This window comes from Colossoma macropomum, unplaced genomic scaffold (genome assembly GCF_904425465.1).
Source record: "Colossoma macropomum unplaced genomic scaffold, Colossoma_macropomum, whole genome shotgun sequence".
Classification (NCBI taxonomy): Eukaryota; Metazoa; Chordata; class Actinopteri; order Characiformes; family Serrasalmidae; genus Colossoma; species Colossoma macropomum.
The window spans coordinates 36279278-36291398 of record NW_023494795.1 but is presented as its reverse complement, the minus strand read 5'-3'; the positions used below and the strand labels follow the sequence as shown (position 1 = coordinate 36291398).

General features: G+C 38.8%; 1 protein-coding gene across 3 annotated transcripts in view; it reads left to right on the top strand.

The window, feature by feature from the left end:
* Positions 1-12121, top strand: part of nbas (NBAS subunit of NRZ tethering complex) — a 296070-nt gene that overhangs the window by 50345 nt on the left and 233604 nt on the right. For all 3 annotated transcript variants that reach the window (XM_036582328.1, XM_036582327.1, XM_036582326.1), the window contains exons 20-21: positions 3768-3872; positions 4197-4333. In XM_036582328.1, coding sequence (XP_036438221.1) covers positions 3768-3872; positions 4197-4333 — 242 coding nt within the window. The remainder of the gene's footprint in view (positions 1-3767; positions 3873-4196; positions 4334-12121) is intronic.

Below are 12121 nucleotides of genomic sequence, written 5' to 3'. Positions count from 1 at the left end.
TGTTTTCTTTGGTACTGTTTGACCTTACCCTGCATATACCTCCTCACAATGAATTAAAAAAAACCTTTAATTCAAAAACCTTCTGAAAACTGTCATAAAACAATGCCTCAGGGCATTATTGTATTATTATTATACATTATTATATTATTTAATTTCCAGTCAAAAAGGCCAGTACTTTTAAGCTATTCATTTTTCAAGAGATTTCCTCCTCACGTCTAAGATTAGATATACGATAATCCACTTACATAAGGTAGGGAGAAGTCAAAGTAAAATAAGTGGGGGGAAAAAACTGGAGTTCCCAAAGCTGAAGTTCAAGCAAAATGGGAGATTTAAGCTGGACATACACTACATGACTTTTAAAATCCTAATAGATTTAGAAACCAGAGAGCATCACACACGTAATGTCCATCTTCAACAGAATTTACTGTAAATTTGTTATGAGTACAACGCACATAATGAGTTTTGGCTTCAAAAAGCACTCAAAATAACAAATCTCACCTGTTCTCACATGATACAAACAAAGCTAAACTGGACTGGACCTGTTTGTGCTTTTATGCACGCACTGGGGATGAATATGAGGTTGAAATGCAGATATCACAGTCAGAGCTGGAGAAATATTTTACTACAAACTGGCTGCTGACCCAAAATTGTAAAGAGAGTGATTGTTCTGTCTCAGCGGAGCATACTCATCTTTCTTCAGCTTTCTTCTCTCTCCCCCTAGCTCTTTCATTGACTATTGCCTGAATCACTCTTTCAGTTATATTGCTGACCATCTCACGCTACAGGACTCCTGAACGTTTTTGAGGTGTAAAAATCAAACGTTTGAAAATATTGACGGTCCTCCAATCACTTCAGAGCTCAATCGGAAACCTAAGGATTGACTCATTTCCCTTGTCCCACCACCAGATCATTTGTGCCTTCAATCATTTCCGATCGACTTGGAAAGTTTCTTCAGATTGTGAAAATTTGTCAGAAGGGGCAAATTGTGCTAAAAATCGTACAGTGTAGGCCCAGTTTTAGTGTTGGTTTTCTGGACCAACTAGATTAATCCTAGTCTTGGACCCAGTTCAACCCCCTGGTTCTACCCCTGCCTGGGAAGTGAAATGGGACTAAAAATGGGACAAACAACTGTGCAAGACCTGCTAGACCACCAAAACCATCACCATCAAATAAACAGTCCTAAAAGCTTTCATCTTTGAGAGAGAGGAGAAAATCAAGCTTCACTGTTCAGATTCAGATCTGAAAAAATCCACAGGTGTTTCTGTCCATGCTTCCGTTGTCAGAAGACAGCTCAGCACTATGAGTCTGAAAGGATGTGTAGCTGTCAAGAAGTCATTAGTGAGAAAATAGAATAGAATATTGGAATAGTGGAGTGTCCCAGACTTCAGCATTACTGAATATGTTCGGGACTTCTTGGATTGTGAGATGCAGAAAATAGAACCAACTTCTAAGACTGAACTTTGGCAAAGTGGAAAAATATCCCTGCATATTTCTATGAAAAACTGAAAGCAGGTCTCTCCAAAAAGAATTAAAGCTGTGATAAAGACAGAGTGCCACACTAAATGTTATATTTAGTTATTAAGGCTTCTGTGCCATTTTTTGTTACATAAATGTTTCTTTCTGATGCTGAAAAATGACTTGTACTTAAAGGCTGGGGATAAATGGAAGGTGCTCTCTGACTTTTGCGCAATACTCTAGATTTTAGAGGCATTTTGGACATCTGGTTCCTATCATCTCTGATGTGAGCAATTCTGACTCAAACAGTTTCTTTAAAATGACACATTTCAAATCAAACCACTCTGAAAGACATTATCTATATCTTGACCATTTAATTTTGCAGACATTTTGTAAAATTGTGGAATTTTAATGTTTGAAGGCTGAAGTATTGTGACATGGTTGACTGTGAGAAGTTTGCTAGTACCCTGTGTGTGCAGTGCTTTGGTTATGGCTATAAGGAGTCTCAGTCCTGGGGGAGCAATTTCAGAGTGACTGTGCTGCTGTATTAGGCATAGTTATGTCCAGGAAACATTTCCAGTATTCCATTCCACTTTTATGCATATGATAATTTCATTGCCCTCCAGCCTAATTATATAGTCTAACACCACTTTCAGTTCTTCAGTGCACAAGTACTAGTTAGTTGCTGAATTTGTTAACAGGTGAAGCTTTGCATACATCCGATTTTTACATTTAGAATATTTATATTCCTAAAATAAGGATGTTAATAGAAGTCCTCTGTTGAGAAGCTGCTTCTGTAGACTTCAGTGTCTGTAGGTAAGTTGATCAGAGTCCTTCGTTTTGAAAGGGCTGTATTGGGAGCGTGAAATATATAAAAATGGGCTTTCTTACTGAGGGCTTTGTTCAGCAATGTGTGGACACCCCTCCTAATTATGAAATTCAGGTGTTTCAGCTACACCCATGGCTAACAGGTGTATAAAATCAAGCACATAGCCTTGCAGGCTCCATAGACACTGGCAGTAGAATGGATCATACTGAAAAGGAGGGATAATGGTCTGAGGTTGTTTTTCAAGGTTTGGGCTTCGCCCCTTAGTTCCAGTGAAGGATAACATTAAAGCTACAGCATACAAAGACATTTTAGACCAGAGGTGCACAACTTTAGTCCTAGAGGGCTGGCATCCAGCACAGTTTGGTGATTCATCTGCATCAATACACCTGATTCAACTCCTCTGTTAATTGCCAGGTTTAATGGATGCGTTTGAGTAGGGAAACTACCAAGCTGTGCTGGACATTGGCCCTACAAGACCTGAGTTGTGCACCGCTGTTTTAGACAATTATACGCTTCCAACTTTGTGGCAACTATTTGGAGAAGGCTCTTTCCTGTTCCAGCACTACTGTCCCCCTATGCACAACAACATGGATCGATGAGTTTGGTGAAACCTAGAGTTTTAGAACCCTGACCTCAACCCCACTGAACAGCTTTGGGATGAATTGGAACATTATAGGCCTTCTCGTCCAATGTCACTGCTTGACCTCACACTGCTCTTTCGGCTGAATGGACACAGATTCCCACAAACACACTTTAAAATTGGAAAGCTTCCTAGAAAAGTCTAGGGTGTTACAGCCACAAAAATGGGATCCAGCTCCATATTAAAACCAATAGTTTTGGAACGGGACATCCAACAAGCTCATATAGGTGTGATGATCAGGTGTCCATATACTTTTGGCCATAGTATATTTGCTGTATATGCAATATACGATGCTGACGGCGATGTGTATATGTTTTTTTTATATGTGGGCGCTTCTGGTCAAATTACATATCCTTTATGGAGAATACACTTCTGCACATTTTAATGGACACTTATATTTAATTTATTATATTAATTTATTTAATGGACACATTTATTTGCTGAATTTAAAGCTGCAACCAAGATTTTTTGTTGAAGTTGAAAGAAATACTGTATCATCACTAAGGGAAAATAACACTCTACAATATGATGTCCATGCACTGCTGACCCCGTAGCACATGTAGTGTCCCGCTCTGTGATAAATGGTGTTTTGTTTTGATCCTCACATGCAGTGGATTTCCATTGATAGCAATGGGTGCAGTGAGAGGGCATGAACAAGCATTATACAAAATGTCTGCGAAACCTAGAGACTAAAGCCAAGACTATTGCAAATATTAAGAGTTAAATATCACTGGTGTTTATTTAGTGGATTTACCTGAAATATGAACATAGAGGCAGAGCCCTACTGCTGAACCTTTAACATTTTCCTTTCTTTTTCTGTCCTCTCTCTCATCCTCCCTCTAGGAGATTCTGGGTGGACCCCATGCTGCAGAGCAGAGATATGACTCTGAGTTTTTTAAGAAGTTCCGCAATCAGAATATTGTTGTGTCAGCAAGAACCTACGCCAGGGTAAACCCCTCTTCTTTTGTTCTCTGTGTCTGCCTGCTCTGTGTGTGTGCGCCAGAGTCCTGGAGTGTGAATTATAACTCACCGTTTCACACTCTCGCATGTGTCTGAGGGAGAGAGCTTGCCAGGTGTTGTAAAATATGGATTCCCCTTCATACTATGAGAATATTTCTGAGTCAGGATGCCTGAAATATGGTTACTTCGCTACCTAAAAAGACCACTAGTGATTTATGTGGTAAAAATTGCTGCTTGGAATAATAGCCCACATATATCCCAGTGAGACAAGCTGACTTATATTAATTGTTTATTTATTTCCCTCTCTCTCAGGAGAGTAACGTGCAGGCTCTGGACATTCTCTTCACCTATCACGGCTCTGAGCTGCTCCAGCATCGACTCGCCATCCTGTGCAATTTTCCAGAAACCACCTCTCCTCACGAGTACGCTGCTCTTCTCCCTGAAGCCTGGTAAGAGTTGTGTATGCACTGGGGCAAGAGATGCACTTTAACTAGACTTTTTTAAGTCTTTGGAGGTTAATACAACGCGCTGTATACTGTTCACTTACTTTCAATTTTATTTTTGGTTAACGAAGTTGTTTGGAAAAGTAGCTACGAGGCTAGAGACTGTTTTTGACTTCTTGTCGCTGCCGCCAGTACCGTTTACTAAATGCTGTCCTGCAGTGTTTTTCACCCTCCACTCACGTGTGGTTGGAAATGAAACTATCACGGAAATGTTCTGTTTTACAAAAAATTTACATTCTGGTTTAAAACTGATGTTAGCAGAAATGGTGCATTTAAAGGTACGAGAAAGGAGCAGCTGCTGTGTTGTATTAGAGCTGTATCAATCATATTTATTTATGATTAACATATAAAGCTAAAGCTGTCAGTTTAGAGTGTATACCACTATGTACATCTGAAAACTGAAGTGAACACACTGCAGACTGTTAAAGTGACTGTTGGCCAAATAGTCAGGTCAATGGAGTATTAGAATCTTACCTAAATACTTACATGAATAGACTCTGATCAGAATGAGGGACATTTCTAAATAAATTGTAAAGTGATGCCTAAAGTGTTTAAAAACTTTTGTATATATTAAAATAACCAGAATAATTCGCCAACCAAAAATATCCAGCCATCAGTACTCCTGTGGTTTAAACTGGCTGCTGATGAACTGATAACAAAGTCAAACACACTGAAAAAGACGGTGTAAGGATCATGCAGTCTCAAAGCATGTATCTGTTTTCTTTCATCCAACATTTCAAAGTTAAATCGATGTTTTAATACATGCAATACTTAAGGGTGTGCATTGTTATGCAGTGGAAATGGTATAATTTTTCTTATGCTAAGGTCTTAAAAAGGTATTAAAAAGCACTGTAAATTGTGCAGCGACTAAGTATGTAAGTAAAGTAAGCTCATCCCCATCAAAGAGACAAAAATGCAAATTCAAGTTTCAAGGTGGATGACGCTAGAGTTTTTAGTTACACAGCATACTGTTGTCCATTTTTTAACAGCATTCAAATGTCATATTGCATTGCATGGCAAAGTCTTCAGAATGTCCATACTGGAAACATCAAGAGCGTTTGTCAAGTCAAAATGTAAACAAACCATGGACCTATCAGAAAAAGACTCTCTACTGATGGAGCTGTCTAGATATTGATATTGATTTAGTAGTGTGTTTAATGAGTTATGTTTTATCCCCACATGTAACATAGTCATCTAAATGGGGTTCTCAATCCCAGTTGTGGTGACCGTTTGCTCTCCACATTTTTGTGGTTTCTCAACTCCACATACCTGACCCAGCCAACGAGGATTGAGTCGAATCTGGGCTGCTCAATGAGACAAAGCACAAACATGTCTTGTGTTGGGTCACCAGGACTGGAATTGGGAACAGCTTGTTTATGTTACTCAGCTAACTACCTAAGTATTTGTATCAGTTGCTCAACAAACAGTAGTCACCTCTAACTTTTATCATGCTGGCAGTTTCTCTCCAAAATGTTTACTGGAGGATTGGTAGAGATCCTTTCTTTTCTCCACTTCATTGGAGAGTTTCTCGTCTTCTATTTTGAGGTGGAACAGCAGAGTGACACAACGCGTCGAAAAAAGAAACGAGGCATCCGTCAAGAATGGCACGTCGCGTCTTACTGCGTTGTGCTCTCTGATTCGGAGTTGGTGTCGACAGTTTCATAATTATAATGGGAGCGTTTTGGTTTCGCTGGTTGTTCCTCGCTGGTGTCGCTCCCTTTTAGTACATAGTGTAAAAATGCATCAGAGTGTCAGAAGTCACATAAACAAGTCTATTGGAAATTACTTGACAGCCTGACAAGGTTTGAGGCAAATGCATACTGATTTAGGCATGCAGTTTGCACAGTGCTAATTGGTTGGGTAAAAGCTTCTATTTCATGTTAGCTGCATTAGTCTTGTAGCTCCAGGGCAAAACTAAAGAAGCAAACTTCAGATTCTAAAAATTGGCTGATTGAGTATATTTAGGTCCAGAGGATAACTGTAAACTCTCACTGAAATATTGCTTGAAAGGTGAAAATTGACAGCAGGTCTTATCAGACTATCACTAGCCAAGTACTAATGAAGGTAGATAAATTAGTTCTGTTGTTAGTCGGTGTTTTCTCCTGATTAATTACAACTTTAGTGAGAATACTGCTGTTGCTGCGAGCCAAGCACAGAAAAACATGAACAAAACAATCTATCTTCCAGTGAGCAATTAGGAGACAAGTGTTTATACTTTTATTTAACAAATTACTGTAAAATAAGATCATTTCTTTTCCAGTTGACACAAACTCATTATATTACTTTAGTTTAGATTAGTCTGCTTCCAGCTACAATGTTCAGAGTTGCAGGAGCACTGCATGTTATGTAACTATTAAAACCTTGGTACACACTCTTGAGCCAACAACACCTCCACACAAGTAAACGCAACACCTGTGCAACCCTACCTAGCCAACTCTAAAAACTAGTTTTAAGAAAGTCTAAAAAAAAGTTTTTGCTTTGTGTCTTTAGATGATCTGGTGGTTCGAAAGAAAAGAGATAGAGAAGAAAAGATGGATGAGAGTAAAGTAATGTGGAGAGAGGCAGGCGAACGCACAGACCAGTTACAAAGACAAGTTTGCAGCCTGCAGCTTGTGTTCATTTGTTTATCAGTGGGTCACCTCCAGATGTACTCCCCCTAGACAGACAGATTGATAGATGTACTTTATTGGTCCCCAGGGGGACATTTAGGAAGTGCTTTCACATTTTCTTTGATAGACCACCCCCTAAAAATGGATGAAGTGTTCAGAGGCAGGCTGCAAATTGCTGTTGTCCCGGAGAGCCCTGTCCTGCACATTTTAGTTTTAGAGTTTTCCTGCTCTAAAACTGCGTTTCAAGTCAGGAAGGGTATGATAATTATCTACACTCCTTGTCCATTTTATCAGTTCCACTTACTATATAGGTGCACTTTTTAGTTCTATAATTACACACTAATTTAGTTCTCTCACACACTAACACACCACTATGGACAAAATTATTATGGCCAGAATTAATTAGTAAAGCTAATAATAATGTCATTTTTTATAATATATGATATGTAGCACGGTATTTAATTTTTTTGTTATTTATTAACACACAATAGTAGTAATAGTAATAATAATAATAATGATAATAATAATCTATAATGATAATCTATTAATCTACAGCTACAATGATTTTTTTCATTTGTTACAAATTGCACTGCATTGAATACAGCTAAATAAGTGTACTGAGGACTGACAATATCTATATGTTCAGAAAAGTGTATTCTGACATAATGTATCATGAACGTGATAAAATATTATATTGCCCACCCCTACAACTACATCAGCCTGCTAAACTTGCAATGTTGCACTGTAAAACATACTGTACAGGCTTGCTGTTGTGTTATTTGTGTTATTATGTTGTCAGCTTTCTGTCTGGAATAACCATTGCTGTTCGACTGGACACCTAATGTTGACAAAAGAGTCTGTCTGTTCTCTTCTTTTACTTTTACTTTTATATATTCATTAAAAATGTACCACAGAGAAACTTAACAAATGAAACAAAACAGAGCAAACAAAACAAACATAACAACTAACTAGCTAACCAACCTTTTTGTGAGTAGTGTTGCTTTTTTAGCTATCTGACTGAATTCGTGTTTTGCCAGTTCTTTTTTATTGCAGTTCGCTCTTTGGCTGTGTCAATCAGATTGAAGATTTATACCAAAAATGCTTGATATTTGAGGTCGTATCCCATATTGAAGTATTTTTTTTTAGTTTGAGTTGAATTATAAGGCAGTCAAGGGCAAGTTGCGAGTCAGTCAACATGCGACTCAAAGATCAAGTCAACTTGAGTCTCAGGCTTATTCTTAAATGCAGTTTTGAGTGTTTATTTTCGGAGATTGTTTGTTGCGTTAGATTGCAGTTGAACATTATTGGGCTGGTTATTGAAGAGTTCAGTTCTGTGCGTGTGTATACCCTGTGCATATTTTTTTGCAAGCGTAATGTTTTCGTTAGTGGTCTGGCCTGAAGCTTTTCTAATGCAGGGCTTTCTCCATAACACTCGCACTTCCCCCACCCCCCAGCACCGCCTGTGTGAGACAGGGAACACAAATGAGCTGCTTTTCGGTGTAGACATGGTCCCTGTCTAAAGAGCTGTGTGGACTTCATCACTGACCTCAGCCATTAGGCCTGATCCAGGTCGGGGCAAGCAGGGTGGAGGAGGGGTTTGGCCAGAACATCTTAAAGCCATCTGCTCCATGCCAGACAGCCCACGGATCCGAAAAGCTTCTGATGCTGACTCATGGGCTGAGCTGCTGCCAAAGGCAACATGCAGAAAGGTGCAAGGTCATTCCAACTTTGTCTACTCAACTTCCGACAACTTTGGAAAGGAAATGGAATTCGATGTTCTACAACGCTGTTTTTCCTTCTCGAGCTATGACTTCAACTTTTTGTTCCAATAGCCAGTTCCTAATAAAGCAGGTTATAGGACAGCAAAGGCTGTGGTTATTAGAAGACGTGGTTATTAGAAATATGCACTTACTCTAATTATTGGTTATTAGGGGTGTTAAATTGCATCACAACGCATTGATCTGGAGATAATGATTCAGTTGCATCAATTTTGGCATATTAAAATTGATGTTGATCAACGTCTCACGTGTTAAACTGTAATTATAAAATTTGAGGAAAAAAGTTGACATTGTACAAACGTTTATTACACAGTGCTGTAGTTCTGTCTTCAGGTTTAGCCTAGTGACCTAATGGGTATTTAAATCAGCATTTAGTAGGTGTGCAAAATAAAATGACCAATGAAAAATATACCTAAAATACCTGAAAACTGTAGCTCAGTGCTCTCTCACTCAGTGTATTGTCTTACTGGGTGTTATTTTACTCTGCTTATGCTACTACAACAAGTGCTTTTAACATGCCTTAGATACACTGAGAGGTCTGAAATAACTGATTGCTGCTAGGCTAACCATAATAGCTAAAGTTGTAAAAGATGTTGTCAGTGTTACCTCAATTTTTGAATTGTGAATTTTCGTGTCATTGTTCTGGATATTAAGTCATTATGTTTACATACCAAGTCATTATTTTGACATACTAAGTCTTTATGTTGAGATAGTAAGTCAATATTTTGAAATATAAGTATCTTAAAATTCACTAAATAATGAAAAAAATAATAATTGTGCCATAGATTTATTTTATTGTAATTCTAAACATCTCTCACTAAACTACTCTATCTAAGAACCCAGTTTTGTTTGAAGGTCACTCAACAACTAGAACTAGACTGCTGAGCTTGGCAGATGCTAACAAGCTAGCAGGTGCCTCTATTAAAATTTGCTATTAGGCTTTGAATTGAAGCGTTTGCTGAAGGATTCTCTGCAAAACAATATATAAAGTATAAAGAATATATATAAGTATAAATAATATGTTTCTTAAATGTCTTACAAGCTTCAGATGTCTGTTTGGTAGATCTTCCTTAGGTAGTATTAAACCCAATGAGGGGAAAAAGAATGCGTGGTGATGTTAATGTATGTGTGAAGGTTTCTGCATTAAACACTACTACATTACATAATAAAAATGTAAAAGTTACTTAAATAACTCTAGTATACAATGATGGGCCACAGACAGTTCCTGCTCAGCAGTCCAAGGTTGCTTGGCAGTGATAGCCTACTCTAGACGAGCTATGTATCTTGGCAGAAGTGTTGTTCATTTCATTTGTTGCTGATAGTAAAGTAAATTATTTATTAAATTATGTGTATCGCCATTTTATGAAAGCATTAAGACATGAGAGGTTATGCAATCCAATGATGTAAATATGAATAAGAGAAGCATGTCGCTTCTTGCTTTAATAATAATGTTCAATAAAGTATGCACTCATTTATTAGACTAAATAAAATTCCAGGGCTATTTTGAAACATAAAAATAATAATTTAAAAAAGTGTTGCTTTGTTTTTATTGACTATATTGCGTTGTTGCTAAGATAGAAGGTAAAATAAAACGGTAAATAATTATTCCAGCCATATGTCAGTGCATTTTCTAAGAATAACTCTACATCATATGAAAGTAATTGGATTAAATCATGGTGAAATATGAAGTTTTTGTGACTCACTCAATAACTTGTAAAGAATCATAATGAAATGGTTGTGAGGCCAGAGATTTACATTCTATGGGATGCTGTTGTGGCTTTGAATGTAGTAACCAATTCATCTACCTCAACCGTCAGCTCAAGTGCCATTTACATTTGTCCTTGAATGCTTGTGAAGCTTATCATCACATCCTGCCTAGCATGATAGAGTATCTGTATATACACTATATGGCCAAAATTGTGTTGACACCCCTTCTAATTATTAAATTCAGGGGTTTCCGCCACACCCATTGCTAACAGATGTATAAAATCAAGCACACAGCCGTGCAATCTCAATACACAAACACTGGCGTTAGAATGAGTTACACTGAAGAGCTCAGTGGTTTTAAACGTGGCACTGTCTGACGATGCCACCTTTGCCGCAAGTTTGTGGAATTTCTGCCCTGCTAGATCTGCTCCAGTCAACTGTAAGTGCTATTGTTGTGAAACGGAAGTGTCTCTGTCTGGTGGACTGCACAGAACCCCGACCTCAACCCCGCTGAACACCTTTGGCATGAATTGGAATGTTGATTACGAGTCTTCTCACCCAACATCCGTGCTTGAGCTCACAAATGCTCCTTTGAATGAATAGGCACAAATTCCCACAGACACACTCCAAAATCTTTGAACTCTTCTCAGAAGAGTGGAGGCTGTTGTAGCTGCAAAGGGTTAAAGGGGTAGCTCCATATGAATGCCCATGGTTTTGGAATGGGGATGTCCAACAAGCTTATATGGGTGTGATGCTCAGGTGGCCATCTGGTGTACCTAAGGAAGATGGTGAAGTGTCATGTGGCCATGTGTGTCATTTACTTGCAGAGTACCAGTGACACTGCAGACAATAAGAATGCTGCCAGTTTGATGTGTCAAGTCCTTGTGTCACATGGCATGGCTGAAGTTTGAACCCTAGACAAAAGGCAGGCAGTTTAGCATTTTCCCCATCTGGCTGTTTTCTGAGATCTGAGCTGTGAGATGTTTAGTATTCCTCTATGTTAACGTGTGCTGTTGTTGTGGTGTCAGGCTGTCGGCGGTCCTGTGGGAATTGCCTTCTCTGTGGCTGTACCGCACAATAACGGAGCGCTTTGACGCCCTCAAATCCCGACTTTAAAAGAGACGCATGTAATTGCACATTCTAAATTTACACCAGAACAGTGTCAAAGCAGGCCTGACGATATTGTACAGATTGCTACTCCTGCCAGACCCTCTGTTTTGCATTTGCTCCTCCTTTCCTTTTGTGAAATACTGTTGTAGGAGCTCACAGGACTCTCAGCTAACTGCAGACTGCAGGGATGGAGGAGACTGAGCATGCAGGAGAAACAAAGGGCGAGCAGATCTGTCTCTCCCCCGCAGTCTCAGTAATGAGGGTGGTGGGAGATTTAGGATGTTGACCATGCTGAGTGTAGCAGTCTCTCTCTCTCTCTCTCTCTCTCTCTCTCTCTCTCTCTCTCTCTCTCTCTCTCTCTCTCTGTGCTTCTCTTCGCTTCTCTTCTTCTTTTTTACTTTTTACTTTCTACTTCCTCTCTCTGTTCTCACTCACTCTTTTGGTTTCTCTTTATCTCTTCCTCTCTCTTTCCTCTCTCTCCTCTCTTTTTGTTTTATTTTGTTTTCATTTATTTGTATTTATATATCTCT